We start from the raw sequence: 19,017 nt of genomic DNA, 5'->3' as shown, positions 1-19,017 counted from the left end.
TCCCCCCAGAGCACGGGGCTGGAGGCCCCTGCGGAGTCTGAAAGGGCCTGGCAGCATCTTTTCTCAATGATTCCAGAGGCTTGCTCCAGTGAAGGACAGCAGCGCAGAGGAGAGGAGGTGTTGAAATGGAAGGTGTGGCTGAGGAGATCACCGCAGTGGCCCCCAGGAGGAAGGCGGGGAGGGACTTGGGAGAAAGGATGTTGTTTTAGAAAAGATTCCGGTCCCTGGAGCCTTGGAGGGGAGCTAAGGACTTGGCTGGGTGTAAATCAGGCTGTGGGAGTGCCCTGGGGAGGTCTGTTTTTCTCTGTGAAGTGGAGGGTAGGGTAACAGTCCAGAGTGAGAGGAGGGAGGTGGGGGGCCCTGGAGAGACGAGGCATGGGTAGGTGCTAGGGAGGTGGGAATGAGAGCCCATGAGCCCCGGGAGCTCCAGGAAGACTTTCTGGGCCCTGCTGGGAACAGGATGGTTGTCATACAGGATCCCTCCTGGGGGCGGCCTGGCCACCGGTGAGGTGGGAGCTGAGGGCTGGCTCCGGGCTGTGAGAGAAGACAAAGGCTAGGTGGCTTCCTTGCACAGGTCGCCTCACACATGGGGACACTGGCCTAAACACCATGCAAGGCCTAGTGAGGAAGGAAGAGTTCTGGACAGCATCTGAAGGCCCCACGAAACAGAAAAAGGCAGAAGCAGGGTTTGGGTTGCTAAAGGGAAGTTGGCTCTGCTCGTCTTCCCCTCTTCACAGCAAGCTTGGAGCCCTGGAGTTGAGGCTGCGAATTCCTCTCAAGGCCAGTAGAGCGCCCTCTGCTGCCTTGCACCCTTCCCTCCCCTCCCCCGACTCAGAGCGCTGATCCTCTGGTTTGGGCATCTGCCCTGATCACTCCACCGTGGCCTTCCCTTCAGTGGACTGGCCTTCCCTTCAGTGGCCTAGCCGTCCACGGGCCCCTGGGCTGAGGGTGGCAGCAGTTTCCTGCTTGTGCCTCACACCCCCATTTGCCTTCTCGGCAATTCAGTCAACCAGTTCCCTGCTTTAAACTCTGTTTTAAAACACACCACACCACACAGACACACACACACACACCTCCCTGTGTTTTAAATATCTGAGGCAATTTTTCTTTGCTGGTTGGAGCCTGACTGAGGCATTGGGTTCCTGGAGGCCGCATCTGGGAATTGGAGTTTATCCTTCTGAAGATGCATAGACTTCCTCCGCTGCGCTGTGGGACCCCTGTGCTGATGTGAGGCTCACTGTGGCCGACTGGGCCTCCGGGTGCAGAAGTGCCCGTGGATGCTCAGAGTGGGCACCTCAGTGCAGACAGGTGCAGTGGGAGTGGGGGTTGGTAACGGGGCTGTGCCAGGCAGTGGGTAGAAGAGGTGGCCACGGGCTGTTCAAGGCAGTACCCCAGGCCCTAGGCTGTTGTCAGAAGTTGGTCAGACGCCTAGTATTAAAATTCAAGGAGGGGTGCCTGGGTGTCTCAGTTAAGCGTTCCAACTTCTGCTTAGGTCATGATCTCAAAGTTTGTGAGTTCGAGCCCCGCATCCAGCTCTCTGTTGGAGCGAGCTCTCACCGCGGAGCCAGCTTCGGATCCTCTATCCCACTCCCCCTCAATAATAAATAAACATTAAAAAAAAGAAAATATTAAAAAAAAGAAAATTCAAGGTAAAGGATTAGAGTGATACCCCAGTGGAAGTGGTGACCTCACACCTCTCTCCCATCTCATCCCTCCTCTGCAAAAATGTACGGTGCTGTCTCAGCCCTGGAGCTCCGGGGGCAGCAGATAACCCCAGCCAGCCAGACAGGGGGGATCACCCCTGGCTGGAGCTGCCTCCAAGAACTCCAACCAAAGGCCACACTTGGGAGAGCACCTACCAAAATGTGAAAGGCTGTCCTCTTTGACCCCACTGTTCTACATTTAATTATTCTACAGATACAACTGTATATGTGCAAAATAAAGTATGTAAAAAGTTTATTCACTGTGGCGGCCTTGTTGTGGAAACATACAGCAAACAACCCCAAATGTCCAGCAATATGGACAAATGGTTAAATAAAGGATCCTCCCACAGGAGGCACACCCTGTAGCTCTTGAAAAGAATGAGGCCGCTCTGCGTGCACTGATGCGAGTTACAAGAGAGGGCTGGTTAATAAAAAAGAAGGCCAAGTTCGGATGAGTGTATAGTATGCACATAGCGTTTGTGTGAAATATAATAAATACATGTCTATTTGTAAATGCATTGGTCGAATCTGGAAGGATATGCAAGAGGCTACTGCTGGCACTTGTGTTGGAACAGGGTGGCCGGGGGACAGGGAGGGAGGAGACCATTTACTGTGTATCTTTTTGAACTTTATACCATGTGTGTGCTTTGCAATACAACAAATAAAGAAGTCATTTTTAGAAAACTAAAAAAAAAAAAAAAAAAAAAAAAAAAGGCAGCACTTGGAAACAAAACTCCTGTGCTGCTGTTACTCTACTCTGGGTAGGTCCTGTGGTCCCAGTTACAGGTTAGGGATAGATGGAGAGGTTAGGGAGCATTGGGATTCCAGCAGCAAAAGAATAAAACTGGAGTTAGCCTTACTTAAGTTTCTGGGTATTTGGGTAGCTAAGGTTTCCTTTCCAGAATTTCAGATTTAGAACCCCCAAGGACGTGGATCTGAGCTGCCTTTGCTTTACTTTTAATAATTAGCCATATTGGGGTGCCTGGGTGACTCAGTCGGTTAAGCGTCCGACTTAGGCTCAGGTCACCATTTCGTGGTTTGTGAGTTCAAGCCCCACATCGGGCTCTGTGCTAATAGCTCAGAACCTGGAGCCTGCTTCAGATTCTGTGACTTCCTCTCTGCCGCACCCTGCTCATGCTCGCGCGTGCTCTTTCGCTCTCAAAAATAAATAAACATTGAAAACATACTTAGCCGTATCCTTGGAAAAGGGAAAAATAATCCCTGCCTTCATTTAATAGATGAAAAACACAGAGGCAGAAGATCAGAGTGAAGAGGCAATATTTCATATTTCATATCTGCCACCAGGTTCAGGTTGCAGGTTCAGACTACAGTTTCCCCTCATCCAAGGTCCAATGTATTTGGGCCTTGCTAGGGAGGTCCACCCTGAAGGGCATCATCCTGTGTTCAAAGCAATGGTCTGCTCTGCCTCGTGCTGGCTACAAGCAATTTATTTCACATGGCGTTTACTCACCTTTTATTTTTTCATTTATTTTCAGATGCTCTGTGTTTCTTTTTAATTTCAGTGTTGACATTTAAAATTGTAAGATATTTAAAGTGTATGCATTGTGGTGATTCCATGTACACAGACGTTGTGAAAGGATTCCCCCAATTGGTTAATTGATGACATGCGTCATCTCACATACTTGTCTTTCCTGTTTTGGTGAGACCATGAAAGTTCTGTTCTTAGCAAATTTCAGTTATACAATACAATATTATCAATACAGTATTACCAACTATAGTCACTATGTTTTACATTAGATCCTCAGACCTTCATCTTCTAGCTGAAAGCGTACACCCCTTTACCAACCTCTCCCTATTTCCTCAAACCCCCACCCCCTGGCAACCACTTTTCTACTCTGTTTCTAGGAGGGTTTTTTTGTTTTTGTTTTTGTTTGTTTGTTTTTTGTAGATTCCACATACAAACGATAACATGCTTATTTGTTTTTGTCTGGTTTACTTTACTTAGCATAATGACCTCAGGGTCCATCCATGTTGTCCTAAATGGCAGGATTTCCTTGTTTCCTATGGCTGAATAATATTCCATTATATATATATATATATATATATATATATATATATATATATATATCGCATCTTCTTTATCCATTCATCCATTGACAGACACTTAGGTTGTTTCTATATCTTGGCTATTGTGAATAATGCTGCAATGAACATGGGTGTGCAGACATTTCTTTGAGATCCTGTTTTCATTTCCTTTGGAAATATACCCAGAAATGGGATTGCTAGATCATATGATAGTTCTATTTTTTTTTAATGTTTATTTATTTATTTATTTTGAGAGGGGGTGTGGAGACAGAATCCCAGGCAGGCTCCACACTGTCAGCGTAGAGCCCATGCAGGGCTTGATCTCACAAACTGTGAGATCACAACCTGAGTGAAAATCAAGAGTCGGACGTTTAACTGAGTCACCCGGGCACCCCAGTAGTTCTACTTTTTAATTTTTTGAGAAGCCTCTATATTGTTTTCCATAGTGGCTGCACCAATTTACATTCCCTTGCATATCTTTTGTTTTTAAAGATTTTATTTTTGGGGCACCTGGGTGGCTCCTTTTCTCCTACTACTCTCTGCTCTATAAACTCCCATCCCATCCCCTCCCTCTCCTTTAGAAGACAACAGACACTAGGGGCGCCTGGGTGGCGCAGTCGGTTAAGCGTCCGACTTCAGCCAGGTCACGATCTCGCGGTCCGTGAGTTTGAGCCCCGCGTCAGGCTCTGGGCTGATGGCTTGGAGCCTGTTTCCGATTCTGTGTCTCCCTCTCTCTCTGCCCCTCCCCCGTTCATGCTCTGTCTCTCTCTGTCCCAAAAATAAATAAACGTTGAAGACAACAGACACGAGCTACCATGATTCTCACATCCACACTCCATTCATTGAGTGGATATTTACCAAGCACCTTTTTTTAAAAAAAATTTATTTTTGTTAGCATTTGTTTATTTTTGAGAAAGAGAGAGACAGAGTGCGTGCAGGGGAGGGACAGAGAGAAAGAGAGACACAGAATCGGAAGCAGGCTCCAGGCTCTGAGCTGTCAGCACAGAGCCCGACAGGGGGCCCAAACTCACAAACTGCAAGATTATGACCTGAGCCGGAAGGTGGATGCTTAACCGACTGAGCCACCCAGATGCCCTTTTACTAAGCACCTTTTATGCACCAGGCACTGTCTGGGCACTCAGGAGGCACTCACTGCACCAGACGGACAGTTAAGCCTTGCTGACCCGCCCCTCAGCCTACATTCTGGTTTACACTTACTGGGTAGCTACATAGGTGCTCTTACCTTTACTCTCAAACTGGTCTATATCAAGGGGTGACCAGCGCCTTTATTCAAGAATTCTTCCTCACTGAATCTTGTCCTCTCATGTCCTTTCTGACCTATCATCTCTCCCTCTACCGGCTCTTCCCCACAGGCTGTACAGATACGTTCATTTTCCTCTTCCAGCAGCATCAGAAGAGGGAACACTTCTCTTCCCCGGGAGTGTTTCCTACACAGGCACCCTGCACTTAGCGCTGCCAGTTCTCTGTCCAGGGCGGTGTGGCTTCTCCCCCAGCACACTGAAACAAGTCTTGCCAAGATCTCCATCATTTCTCAGTCCTAAATCCAGCAGACTCCTTCAGACCTCACCTCATTTGACCCTTTTATGGCACTGGGCACTGTTCTTTCTTTCTTCTTGAAACCCGCTGATCCCTTGGCTTCTAAAACTCCCCTCTTAGCTCTGCTTCTGCCTCTGGGCCTTCTCCCACTCCGAGATGTCTCTCATCACCGGGTCTGGGCTGCCCAGCCTTCCCCTCTCCTTGTTCTAGCTGCTATTCTGGGCATGTTCCTCATACCACCTGTGTCTGTGGCTATGTGACCATTCCTGCAGAGCCAGTTGTCTGAAACAACGGGGATCCCTCATGCACGCAACATGTCCCACACTGAACTCATTAGCTTCCACCAAAACCTATGGTCCTGTTTGTATCACTCCACTTACACACACACACACTCAACAGATAATGGGTAAATTATCCTCTCTTCCTCTATTTGGGTCACCAAATCTGTCCATAATAACAATAGCTAATATTAGTTGAGGGCTGAGGGCTTAGTATGTGCTCTCGAAAAGTACAAGCAGCATCTCACTTAATACACATTATGACCCAAGAGGCTGGTACTGTTATTATCCCCATTTCATAGATAAAGCACCTGGGATGACAGAGTAGGGTCCCAGCTGCTCTACTTACTAGCTGTGTGACCCTGGACAAGTTAATTTACCTCTCTATGCCCTAGTTCTGTAAAACAGATACCTTTCTTGTAAAAGTAAACGAATCAATATGCAAAGAACTGGAATAGTGTTTGGAGCTTGGGGAACATTATATAAATACTAAGCATTACTATTTTTCTATCCCAGACTGATTCCAAAGCAAGGCACTTGAACACTAAACAACACTGAATCGTCCCATTACTTCTTTTACCCGAATCATTCACTCATTCACTTAGCAAATAATTTTCACCTCTACTGTGTCTGGCAATGCTTTAGGTGCCAGGAATACAGCAGACAACAAAGTCTATGTTCTCATGGCCAGGGAGGGAGCAAACAATTAACGGCCAAGAAAAATGCCAGTAATAAGTACTTGCAGATGACTCAATTAGGGGGATGTGACAGGGAGTCCCCAAGTGATACCTTTCATTGGAGGGTCAAGGATGATCACCTCTTAAGAGGTGATATAAACTGAGATCTGAATGACAAGAAGCCAGCCACACCAATAGTTGTAGAATATTGTCACTTGATCATGCCCACCTCTCATCTCTCATCTCTCTAGGCTCTTCCTATGAGTACCCTAATCTTGCTCTGTGCCAAACTGCTTGAAAACACCAGAGTCTTCTTATTCCACCATGTCTGGGCCCATGCTGTTCTTTTTGTCCCCCATAACCCAGTAAGTGTCCCCTCGGTCCCCATCCCAGAGTTCAAAATATGAACTTCCTCAGGGGGTCTCCATAGGTCAGAAAAGCAGGGTGCTGACCCCAGAACTGGCCCCAACCTCCTCCCTAATCAGAGCCCCAGTGGCTAGCTGTGGGTTTCCTACACACTCAGTCCCAGGAGTATGCTAGTTAAGCATTGCAAAATAACTTGATTGCTCCCTAAGAATCCCCATGGGCCCTTGTTAAAATACAAAATCCTGGTCCCCAATTCAAACCTCTTTAATTAGGATCTCCAGAGGCAACTCTGGACATCAGTTCAATTGCGGAAATATCATCATAGCTGAAGGTATCCTGGTTTTGCAGAAACGTTTATTTTTATTAAAAAAATTTTTTTTAGTGTTTATTTATTTGAGGGGGGAAGGGCGGAGAGAGAGAGAGACGGAGAGACAGAATCTGAAGCAGGATCCAGGCTCGGAGGTGTCAGCACAGAGCCCGATGCGGGGCTAGAACCCATGAACCGTGAGATCATGACCTGAGCCTGAGCAGAAGTTGGAAGCTTAACCGAATGAGCCACCCAGGCAACCCTGCAGAGACATTTCGATACCAGATGCCCAGTATACATCCTAGGCAGGCTCTATACTGAAGGAAGTGCTCTGGGTCAAGTTTGGCACCAACTAAATTTGCCCACAGTGACCCATCAGAACTGGCAAAAGCACCACCCAAAGAACCTCCTGTGCCTCTGCCATTGAGGAAACCTTTCCTTGCCTCTTTTGACTAACTCCTGGACCATTTGGTGAGACTGACTTCTAAGTCACATTTTAATTTATGTTTTAGTCCCAAATAACAAAAAGGGGAACTTGTGAGTGGTCAAAGGGTTGGCCTGTGGTTGGCCTCACCAAGTTCCTCTCCCCACCCCAGTTATAATGCCCGGTGACCACCAGAAAGTTATCTCTCCGGTCTTGTTTCTCGTTGGGAGAAATACCCAGCTCATGAGGCTACTTGACACTAAATGTAATGTTTGTGCACTGTTCACAGACATAGGCGACTGTCTTTCTTAACAGCTCTTAGGAGGCAGCTTCAGGCACGTGGCCTGGGAGAGAATCACCTGCAGACGGGGATTTTCTGGCTCGGGTTCATTGGCGGGCCAGGCTGAAGTGCGCCTCCTACGCGGGCGCTGTGAACCTGGCGGTCCCTTTATTTCGGGAGGTCTCGGGCTCATCAGCAGGGAAATGGGGACGAATTACTCTCTCCACGGCCGCCGGGCGGCTCAGTGTGGAGAGCGGGCTGCAGCCGCTCGTGGGGCCGCCCAAGATCTCCACGGACCCCTCCCCCGAGGAGACAGGACACCGACACGGTCAAGTACCTGAGACTACCCATATGCAGCCGCCCGCGTCTCGGGAACTAGCGGCGCCAAAAGCGTCAGTCCCACGGCGCAAGCGCCGCGAGCGCGGGCAGCGAAGAGGCTCTTCAGGAACCGCGCGCCTATCACCCAATCAGAGCCGGCCTTGCACAAAGCGAATCCCGCCCCCAGGGCGCCGCCACCGAATCCCCTCCCCCTCCCGTGCCCGCCTCGGCCCGCCCACTCCTGCCTGCGCCCCGCCTCGCGCCGTTCTTGGGTAGAGGCTCGCGATTGGTCCATAGGATGGACGCAACCTCTGGTTGGCCGAGACGGAGTCACGAGGACGCCGTCGTCGCCTTTCCAGAGGCGATTACTGGGCAGGCTCAGTCTTTCGCCTCAGTCTCGAGCTCTAGCTGGCAGCCAAGCATACGTGCTCCGGGATATTCTGTACCAGCGGCCGCCATCGCCGTCGCTTGGGTTCCTCTGGACTCGTCTGCGCCACTCGCCCGCCACACACTCCGCCGGCCTACGCCGCCATCATGGTGAAGCTCGCAAAAGTAAGAAGCCTGCTTGCGCAAGCATGGACGTCGAGGCCTGCTTTCTGAGGAGGGCGCGCGCGGCGCCGCGAGGAGGAGGGCCTGCGCGCCGTCCCGGGCGCGTTCGAGGGCGCCATGCTGCGGGAAATCTCGCGCGGTTAGCGGGGAGGTCTCGCGTTTTTTGGCTAATCGGTGGCGAGGTGAAGGGCTTCGGCAGGTTCCGCGGGTGGTTGTGGTGGGGCGGAAAGACTTCGAGACTGAGTGGGGAGGGGGCGCCGGGCCTTGAGGTGGAGGGATGATGCCAAACTCCTGCGACGGGCCGAAGCGGGGCCCCGCCTCCTGACGCACGTGCCCCAGCGCGCGGCCCGCCACGTGGGCCGCGCCGCGTGTGTCCCGGCGTCTGCGGAGGGGACCTGGCCGTGAGTTGGGGAGAGGCGGGACTGCTTTAAACGGAGGGCCTGCGGCCTACGGGATGTCGGCTCCGGCCAGACGGGCGGGTACGAGGTGGGCTCCAGGAGGAGGCCCTGCCTCGTGCTTTTTATGCTGTGCTGCGCGCACATGGTGACCTGCGCGGTATCTTCACGTGGCTCCGCCGGGTCTGGAAGGGGCGGGGTTTCCACGGGAAAGAACTTCGGAAGAGCGAAGGTTGTAAGGGCTAGCGTGGTTTTTTGAAAACTTGTCTTAAAGACCCTCACCACCCCGAATTTGGATTCAGGCGAGAGTGTAGGTTGTGGTGCCAGAATTAACCAAAGGCTTTTTTAAGGTAGTTCCCCCCACGCGGTAAAGAGCTATGGGTTGTTGGCCGTTAAAATGGGCCAGTTGTCTGTACTCTTAAAACCATTCGTGATGTTTGTAAATCACAGGGAAAATGGGGGAGCGGGGCTCAAGAGTCTTACCGCTTTAACGTTGACCTCAGTACTAGTTTACCTAGTAGTTCACGTGTCAGTATTTTTATCCAGCAGTCTGAAAAGCGGATTTAAAAAAAGGAGGTGGCTTACTACGCTTAAGAATGATGGGAAAGTATGAATGGTCTGAGATGTTGGAGGTGTGATGTGCTAATTGTTTGTTTTAGGCTGGTAAAAATCAAAGTGACCCCAAGAAAATGGCTCCTCCCCCTAAGGAGGTAGAAGAAGACAGTGAAGATGAGGAAATGTCAGAAGATGAAGATGATGATAGCAGTGGAGAAGAGGTAATTATATATAGCTTCATGCCGAGTTGTGTTAAACTACGAAACGGAGAGTTAAAGCAGGTGGTATCAAATGTCTGAAAATACTGGCAAAAATAAGATTATATTCATTCATCCATGGTCTGCGGAGATGGTTTCCCAAGCTCTTCATTGGCATGTTGAGATACAGGGTAAGTATTTGAATGAATTTGACAGAAAAGATTTAGAGTCTCCTTTTCCTGTGCTCTATGTAGGGCTTGGTGCCATATGTTGTATTAAATCGTGACATTTTTCTAGTTTTAGTATGTTAGGCCAACACACTAAATGAATAAACAGCCTGGACTGTTAAGTGTCTAGTAAGTGGCATAGCTGAGCATTGTTTTCAGGTCTCGGTTAGCCTTACCAGATCCTTTCCTAGCCTCCAAGGAGGATTGATTATGAGCTGTGTGATACTAGTTACTGTTAACCTCTTGGTGTGGGTTGAGGGTGGCCACCTCTCTGTGTTAACCTGGTAACATGCCTGGCTACTGTTTGCTCACTGTAAAGACCACTAATCCCTATATTTTTGCCTAGATTTGTTGAGGATTTGATAAAGGTTTTACTGTTAATTCATTACCTGATGAAACTAGCAGCAAAAAGTGGCTTTGAGTGTAAAATTAAGGTAGACGAATGGAAGTTTTTATCAAGCTTAAGATGCTCACTCTTTATTAACTTTGCAAGGGTTGACTGTCCAGTCTATTTGTTACTCATTTTATTTTCTAGTTCTAAGAATGAGCTTTTTATACCAGCACCCACTGTAAGAATACTAAATGATTAAGTAGTACTTAACAAGTAGAGCTTTCTGCGTGCAAGACTTCTAATAGATATGCCAACTCATAATCTCTCTTAACAGTATGAGAGGTTGATGTTGTTATCCTTTACAGACGAAAAAAAAGTTGAGGCTTAAAAGTTATTTTAAGCTTTTCCTAAGGCTGTTAAAGTGGCAGGTAGGATCCAGACTGTTGTCAGAGTCCATATTGAGCTGTGCCACTTTAAATGCAGTTAGAATGTATGAAGTACAGGAATTCAGAGGTATTTTAAATGTTAAGAGCAGTTTCTTACGCTTCAGTATTTTATCTGAAGAAGAAGGCTGTGACTTCGGGCACATGGGAGGACCCAATGTCATGGCCTTGTAGTTTAACACACTAACATGCATCTAATGTCTGTGGTCTTGAGCCAGAACCAGTGTGAGAATTTAGTACTTGCTCATGGGACCAAGGCACTCTTCGGGATTGGAAACAGATTTATGTTTGGTTTTATTTATTCTTCAGGTTATCATTCCTCAGAAAAAAGGCAAGAAGGCTGCCGCAACTCCAGCAAAGAAGGTGATGGTTTCCCCAACAAAAAAGGTTGCAGTCGCCACACCAGCCAAGAAAGCAGTTGTCACCCCTGGCAAAAAGGCAGCAGCCACACCAGCCAAAAAAACCGTTGCACCAGCCAAAGCAGTAGCAACACCTGGCAAGAAGGGAGCCACCCCGGGCAAGGCATTGGTAGCAACTCCTGGTAAGAAAGGAGCAGCCACCCCAGCCAAGGGCGCCAAGAATGGGAAGAATGCCAAGAAGGAAGACAGTGATGAGGAGGATGACGAGGACAGTGAAGAGGAGGATGAGGAAGAGGAGGATGAAGAGGAGGATGAATTCGAGCCGGCAGTGATGAAAGCCGCCGCTGCTGCCCCTGCCTCAGATGATGAGGACGACGACGACGAGGAGGAAGAGGATGAGGATGAGGAAGAGGATGAGGATGAGGATGACGATGGTAAGGAGTTCTTTTGTTTCCGGACTAGTTTTTAGAAGGTGCATTAGAGGTGAGGTTTTGGCAGTAATGCTACACATTCCAGGACGGTCTAGGAGTTAGATGAAAATCCTCCCAGGGATTTTCTGGGGTGTCTGTGGTACAGAAGTCTTAAGTCACCCAAAATGATTGCCTGCCCCTGAGAAAATGTTTAAAATGGCCTATTTTGTGAGTATTTTTTATAAGGTGGGATTTGCTTCCAGCAGATCTGTTTACTCCTTTCTGTAACTGCTAAGCATGGTGGCGTTGATAGGATTGCATTTCTTTTCCTTTAGATTTTCCAAGAACTAAAGTTGGTTTGGGGAGAGTTCTCTTGAGTTTTTGAGTAAGTTGCATCTCTTTCAGACTCTGAAGAAGAAGCTATGGAGACCACACCAGCCAAAGGAAAGAAAATCCCTGCAAAAGCCGTTCCTGTGAAGGCCAAGAGTGCAGCTGAAGATGAAGATGAGGAGGAGGATGATGAGGATGAAGATGAGGAGGATGATGAGGAAGAGGAGGATGATGATGAGGAAGAAGAGGAGGAGGAGGAGGAGGAAGAAGAAGAAGAAGAAGGTAATCAAGTTAGATTCTGAAGTACAGTGATAAAACTTACAGAGGTTACTTGGGGGGAAGAAAAGGCACTTCAATATGTGTGACTACTCACTGGTAACAGAGTGTTGAAAATCTTGTGTACAGAGCCTGTTAAAGAAGCACCTGGAAAGCGAAAGAAGGAAATGGCCAAACAGAAAGCGGCTCCTGAAGCCAAGAAACAGAAAGTAGAAGGTAACTTGCAGAATGGGGGGTAGGGGAAGGGTGTGGCACCTGATCGCACAAGTGATGAACAGCAAAGGGACTTAATACTGAAGCCTGATGTGATATTGTGATGTCTGATGTGCTCTGTGTAGAAATTTCACACTGGAAATTTAAGTTCATGCCATACTTTAAATAGACTAATTTGAATTCCTGTTTTGTACAGGTACAGAACCAACTACATCATTCAATCTTTTTGTTGGAAACCTGAATTTCAGCAAATCTGCTCCTGAATTAAAAACAGGCATTAGTGATATTTTTGCTAAAAATGATCTTGCTGTTGTGGATGTCAGAATTGGTGTGTCTAGGTGAGTATGGAGGAATTCTGCACATTACTCCTGGATTTGCAAGTTCTCAAATATTAGACATTAATGAGTTAAGTTACTAGATTATCAAAACGTACAATCCCAAATTGAAGTTTCTAAAATCTCCCTTACATTTTGTTACAGCGTTAATTTTTAGTAAGTTACAAGATTTGAATCTTAGGTTTCTAGAAAGATCTGAAACTACTGGATTTGAAGAGATATAATGGTTCTAACTTCCATTTATTTTGAGAGAGAGCACAAGTGGGGGAGGGGCAGCAAGAGAGGGAGAGAGAGAATCCCAAGCAGGCTCCGAGCTGCCAGCACAGAGCCCAGTGTGGGGTTCGAGCACAGGAAACTGAGATCACGGCCTGAGCCGAAACCAAGAGTCAGATGCTTAACCAACTGAGCCACCCAGGAGCCCCTAAACCAGGTTCTTTTGATTGCTGTTAGTGTCGGTTGTTAGGAGCAGTATGGCTAATACAGACCTCAAAGGTGAACTTGCATCAGTTCCCTGATACCTTGCTCTATAGCAGCAGTTTAATAGAGCCTTGACTCCTGTTAAGACCATAGGTTTTTCTTTGCTTAATTCTTGTTTGCATCATCACATCGTCACATTTTGCTTGCCCGGAAGGGATTGTGTAGTCATGTTTTCATGGGGTGTTTTTCCCCCCCATTCGTAATTTTGCATTCTTCATCTTACTGTCTTAAAGGAAGTTTGGCTATGTGGATTTTGAATCTGCTGAAGATCTGGAAAAAGCTTTGGAACTCACTGGTTTAAAAGTCTTTGGCAATGAAATTAAACTAGAAAAACCAAAGGGAAAAGACAGTAAGAAAGGTATGTAAGACTGGGTAATTGTGATAACTGACCTCTAACTTCTTAATGGTTATATATCTAGTCGGGAGCTAGTTGGCCAGGGTAAATAGTTTAACTTTTATTGGTTTCCTTATAATGTGAGGGTTTAAATGAGTTCAAGTGATAAATGTACTGCTTGCCGGTTTTCTAAATTCCCAAATTCCCGAGCAAGAATACACTTTAAAAAAGAATTGGTTAATAGATAGAGGTCTTTCCTCAATAGAACTAGATTAGATCCTAACTACTCTTTTTGTATTCTTTATCTTTTCTCTCTTTGTTTGTCATGTTTCAAAATGTATGTTCGTAATCTTAATTCAAAAAGTATTTAGCACCTGTTTTAGTTTGAGCACTGCTGTGAGTATCCAACACGCAATTTGATTTCACTGGTGACAGCAGCTTGTGTTTTTGCCATTTGCTGCATCTCTATACTTCCGTGCCGTGTATAAGTGGGTGTACGTATATGTACATGCCTTGTATATTGTAGGATCTCAAATTATTTGTTGAACAGAACTTGTCCGTTAGTTCTTCTGGGAGGGGAGAGTATGTCTTTCAAGCAATACACTTCATTTGTTTGGTTTTTTTTTTTAACCTAGATCGAGACGCAAGAACACTTTTGGCTAAAAATCTGCCTTACAAAGTTACTCAGGATGAATTAAAAGAAGTATTTGAAGATGCTGTGGAAATCAGATTAGTCAGCAAGGATGGAAAGAGTAAAGGGTATGTTTTGTGTGTAAGGAATGTCGACTTCCATTAAAATTAATGTACTCTGATTTTATAAAAAATTTTGATCTCACTTTCCTGGGTGTGTGATTGGTGCAAACTAATCTTTAACCAGTGCCTTAACTTCCTACCTGGGCAGTGGGAAAACATACTTTAGGGTCATTGTAAAAGACTCCAAATATATACAAAGTGTTGTGAAATGTACCTAGCTTCGTAAGTAATAGCAGTTGTGCAGTGAGATGGGGTTACCATGAACAAGTTTTCTAGGTGTGCTTGGCAACCTTCTGGAGTGGAAGGAAAATTGTAATGGACAAGTGAAACATGGCAGGAAACCAGAACATTTCAGTTCTTTAAGAACATTTTGACTGTACTCATTTGAAACAAGGTTCTGTTGGTGAGATTAGAACATTTGTGTTAACATGGTTTTTTTTTTTTTTTTTTAATCCGTGTTTTTTAAAGTTCTTAATGTCTTTTTTTTTTTTTCTACTGTTGCAGGATTGCTTATATTGAATTTAAGACAGAAGCTGATGCAGAAAAAACCTTGGAAGAAAAGCAGGGAACAGAGATAGATGGGCGATCTATTTCCCTGTACTATACTGGAGAGAAGGGTCAAAATCAAGACTATAGAGGTGGAAAGAATAGCACTTGGAGTGGTAAGAATTTACAAAATGCCAGGATTGATGGAGGGACATCTTTGCATTTTTACTGTTTTTTAAGTTCACTAGTAAATTAGATGTAGCTCTAGATCGGTCAAGTTCTGTACCTCTATGGTAGTAATTCAGTGTCTTGAGTGAGGTGTATGAAGTCGTTTTGCATTGGAACATAGACAGATCTCCCTGTGTGTTTGACCCTTTAAAGGACTTTGATGATATGCGCCTTTAAATTAGAATATTTTTGTTCTAGGAACATATAAACAAATAGCTTTTACATATTTAGGTAATAGGAATATAATAGTGCATGGTAAGTACTCAGTATGAGTAACAAGTGGAAGTCCACCTGCATGTCCATTGACATGTTAATTCTTCCCAGTCATAGAAGTTCTCGAATAAGGTATAGCTGTGACTGAACTTAGGAGCCATTGTTTCAGAGTCTTCATTTGGCTTTTTGTTTCTTTGTAGGTGAATCAAAAACTCTGGTTTTAAGCAATCTCTCCTACAATGCAACAGAAGAAACTCTTCAAGAAGTATTTGAGAAGGCGACTTTTATTAAAGTGCCCCAGAACCAAAATGGCAAATCTAAAGGGTAAAATAATTAGTATGGTTAGGATATTAATTATGGGCTTTAAGAGGCTGAATCATTTTAGCTCACAAATTGGGTATAAAGAGCATCATTTAAGTATCTCTTTGGTGGCATTAGATGTCTGCAGCCCAGCAACTATGTGCTTGGTAACTAACTCTAAGTATTGATGATTATTCTCAGGTATGCATTTATAGAATTCGCTTCATTTGAAGATGCTAAAGAAGCTTTAAATTCCTGTAATAAAAGGGAAATTGAGGGCAGAGCAATCAGGCTGGAGTTGCAAGGACCCAGGGGATCACCTAATGCAAGAAGCCGTAAGTTACGTTTAACATGGTGTTATGTTGAGGGTCGGCACTCCTCGGTGCTATGCTGCATCATTGTCCAGTTTAGAGGTGAATGTTTGTGTTTCCTGTTGCTGCTGAGTGAAGGATACTGGATATGATGATTGATTATCTGAGAACATAACTGATGAAATCCCAAGAAAATTCCTCTAGATAGTCAAGTTCTGATCCAGTGAGGTCTTCCAGCAGCACATTCGCCCACAGTTACTGCCCTATGTGGTGATTGTAACAGCTGCCAGCTTGTTTAGGGATTGCTGTCTTTGCATTGCTTCTCCTTCTTTCCATAAAGGATCTGAGACAGGACCTCAGCTGCTCTGGTGATCAGTATAAACTTGAGATGATTGATCTATGCCTTTTGCTTTAATTGAGCACTAGTTTGCTAAGTTGCTTTTAAGTATGCCTTTTTTCCAGAGATTTTTAAGTGAAAGGCTAGCTTCTGCTAAGCCGAGCATTCTTGGCCAGTAGTCCCATACTGGACGTTATTAAAAGCTACCATCTGGTTATTGTGGCTTTAGGTAAAATGTGCAATTTTTCTTCCGTAGAGCCGTCCAAAACCTTGTTTGTCAAAGGTCTGTCTGAGGATACCACAGAAGAAACATTAAAGGAATCGTTCGACGGCTCTGTTCGGGCAAGGATAGTCACTGACCGGGAGACTGGGTCCTCCAAAGGGTAAGATGAAAGGAAATAACTTGTCCACGCAGCGGAGACCTCCTTTCTAGTATACCTCCTTTCTAGTATACCTTCTCACTGAGCTCCTTTCTGTCATTCGGTGGCAGTTTATGGATTCGCACGAGAAGAAGAGACAATTCACAGTTAGCATTATTTTGCCCTCTGTCTTCACAGAGGTATATTCTGCTGATCTGTGAGACATTTCTGGGGGTCGATAAAATGAGTTTCAGCCTTCCACAAGGAAGCCTTTCACTCTGTCACTTGGGTCTTTCCTCCAGTGAGCAAATCTACTTCCTGTGGAATCACTGTCCCAACATGTGAGGTTAATCTTGGCACTTGCGGTATGTGTTCTTTCTATAACGAGTAATCTCATTTGGCATTTCAGGTTTGGTTTTGTAGACTTCAACAGTGAGGAAGATGCCAAAGCTGCCAAGGAGGCCATGGAAGATGGTGAAATTGATGGAAACAAAGTTACTTTGGACTGGGCCAAACCGAAGGGTGAAGGTGGCTTTGGAGGTCGCGGTGGAGGCAGAGGTGGCTTTGGAGGCCGAGGTGGTGGCAGAGGAGGCCGAGGTGGATTTGGTGGCAGAGGCCGGGGAGGCTTTGGAGGTAAGGAGGCTGGGGCTTCCTCTGTGTGTGCACTGGACACTGGCACGTGTCCTTCACAATGTGTCCAGAGCCCAGGGCAGGGTTCCTGCATCAACCTCCAGGTTGTCACTGATCACTGTGGGGAGGGGAGGACTCCTGGCTGCTTTGTACTCACTCTTCAATGTCTTGGCTTCCTATAGGGCGAGGAGGCTTCCGAGGAGGCAGAGGAGGAGGGGGAGACCACAAGCCACAAGGAAAGAAGACGAAGTTTGAATAGTTTCTTCCATCCCTCTGTCTTTACCCTCTTCTGTTTGAAAGAAAAGGACTCTGGGGTTTTTACTCTGTTACCTGATCAATGACAGAGCCTTCTGAGGACATTCCAAGACAGTATACAGTCCTGTGGTCTACTTGGAAGTTCGTATAGATAACATTTCAAGGGAGATACCCTGTTGGTTTTGACTGGATATTCATATAAACTTTTTAAAGAGATGAGTGATAGAGCTAATCCTTATCTGTAAGTTTTGAATTTATATTGTTTCTTCCCATGTACAAAACCATTTTTTTCCTACGAATAGTTTTGTTTTTGTTTTTTTGCGTTGGGGGGGTGTAAAGGAAAGCAGAATGTTTTATCATGATTTTTGCTTCAGCAACTTTGGGACAAATTAAAAGTCCTAAACTCTGGTGCCAGACTTGTACTTCCTAGAGTGTCTCCTGGAATACCACTGCAGGTGGAGCGTGGCAGAGCCAGCTCTGTGGCTCCAGATCACCCCACCCCACCCCACCCCACCCCCTGCCATGGAAATGCTTGTTACATTGGGTTCAAGTATCCTGGCTACAAGTTTTGGTGAGATGGTTGGTAAAGTGACTTGAAAGGCTTATTGGAAATCTGCTGTGGCTTATCCTGTTTGTTGCAGGCCTGAAGATCAGGTGTTCTGAAGAAGTACTCTGGAGAGGGGCTAGGAGCACATTGGTCAGGCCTCCTGAAACCTGCAGCTGAGAGCATGGATTCTGGAATTGACGATAATTCAATAGAATTTGTGCTAGATGAATGCACCAGTGGGGGCTTGGGGATTATGGTGAGCCTGGGGAAGAAAACCAAGTCCAGTAGGTGGATCCTTGTGTTTTGTAAATCTTCCAACAACCTCTGGTTCAACCAACCAAGTAAGGGCTTTGGTATTACACGATATTCAGTATTCACTAATTTATTCCTTATTCCCTCTAGCACTACTGATAATCAAGGGCCCCAAGGTCTGTGCCAGCAGATTAACAGGATTACTGAATGATGCCCTAGATGCTGTGGAGCAGAGATGTTAAAACAGCCATCCAAAAAGCCCATGGACTCTAACCACCTGTTTTAGACTAGTCAAAGTGCCAAATCAAAATGTAGGTGGGTGTCTGGCTGGTAGAGCATGTGGCTTTTTAGTTTCAACACTTATTTTGAGAGTGCAAGAACCCCAAGCAGGCTCTGAGCTGTCAGCGCAGAGCCTGACCTGGGACTTGATCCCACAAACTGTGAGATCATGACCTGAACTGAAATTGAGTGGGATGCTCAACTGAGAGAGCCACCCAGGTGCCCCATTAAAAACCATTAAAAAAAAAAAAAATCTTGATTTGGCTCAGGTCATGATCTCCGGGGTTTGTGGGATTGCCTGCTTGGGGTTCTCGGTCCTCTCTGTCTCTCCCCTGCTTGTGTTTGCTCTCAAATATTTAAAAAACCAACTCTTTTGCATTTTAGCAAAATAAAATCTTTATTTTTGAGAGCAGGGGAGGGGCAGAGAGAGGAGGACAGGATGGAAGTGGCCTCTGCAGACCGCTTGTGACGTGTAACCAATGGAGTCACCCAGGTGTCTCTTATAATACATTTTTAATGTGAGCGTACAAAGAAAAGGGGTTCCAGGGTGGTTCAGTTAAGTATTCGACTTCTGCTCCGGTAATGATCGCAGGGTTCATGAGTTCAAGCCCCACGTCAGGCTCTGCTGACAGCTCAGAGCCTGGAGCTCTCTTCCCCTCCCCTGCTCATGTTCTCTCTTA

At 46.1% G+C, this 19,017-nt stretch overlaps 1 protein-coding gene and 3 non-coding genes across 6 annotated transcripts; all 4 read left to right on the top strand.

Moving 5' to 3' along the window:
• The first annotated feature begins 8,317 nt into the window (after nucleotides 1-8,317).
• Nucleotides 8,318-17,667, top strand: NCL (nucleolin). 3 transcript variants are annotated; one of them, XM_045034607.1, is made up of 14 exons: nucleotides 8,318-8,508; nucleotides 9,560-9,676; nucleotides 10,963-11,446; nucleotides 11,828-12,034; nucleotides 12,158-12,244; nucleotides 12,438-12,579; nucleotides 13,287-13,411; nucleotides 14,023-14,146; nucleotides 14,645-14,802; nucleotides 15,268-15,391; nucleotides 15,569-15,702; nucleotides 16,272-16,398; nucleotides 16,784-17,007; nucleotides 17,187-17,667. In XM_045034607.1, the coding sequence occupies exons 1-14, from the start codon at nucleotides 8,491-8,493 to the stop codon at nucleotides 17,261-17,263; spliced, it is 2,148 nt and encodes a 715-aa protein (XP_044890542.1). In that variant the 5' UTR covers nucleotides 8,318-8,490; the 3' UTR covers nucleotides 17,264-17,667. The 3 variants fall into 3 exon arrangements, with proteins under 3 accessions (XP_044890542.1, XP_044890543.1, XP_044890544.1); XM_045034608.1 differs by lacking the exon at nucleotides 8,318-8,508 and adding an exon at nucleotides 8,888-8,906; XM_045034609.1 differs by lacking the exon at nucleotides 8,318-8,508 and adding an exon at nucleotides 9,232-9,250.
• On the top strand, nucleotides 12,289-12,357 carry LOC111562138. Its single transcript, XR_002745182.1, has one exon. It is a non-coding gene; the product is annotated as a small nucleolar RNA SNORD82 (small nucleolar RNA).
• Nucleotides 15,822-15,902, top strand: LOC111562146. Its single transcript, XR_002745190.1, has one exon. It is a non-coding gene; the product is annotated as a small nucleolar RNA SNORD20 (small nucleolar RNA).
• Nucleotides 16,468-16,602, top strand: LOC111562126. Its single transcript, XR_002745172.1, has one exon. It is a non-coding gene; the product is annotated as a small nucleolar RNA SNORA75 (small nucleolar RNA).
• Nucleotides 17,668-19,017: the final 1,350 nt, after the last annotated feature.

The sequence above is a fragment of the Felis catus genome, chromosome C1, assembly GCF_018350175.1.
Source record: "Felis catus isolate Fca126 chromosome C1, F.catus_Fca126_mat1.0, whole genome shotgun sequence".
NCBI lineage: Eukaryota > Metazoa > Chordata > Mammalia > Carnivora > Felidae > Felis > Felis catus.
The sequence above is the reverse complement of the archived record's forward strand: the minus strand, read 5'-3'. Positions and strand labels throughout refer to the sequence as shown.

Bases quoted from the DNA above. Each gene is read 5' to 3' on its own strand.
- NCL (XM_045034607.1), top strand. The intron at 11,447-11,827 runs GTAAGGAGTTCT...CATCTCTTTCAG, and splicing joins TGAGGATGAGGATGACGATG to ACTCTGAAGAAGAAGCTATG. The intron at 12,245-12,437 runs GTAACTTGCAGA...TGTTTTGTACAG, and splicing joins CAAGAAACAGAAAGTAGAAG to GTACAGAACCAACTACATCA.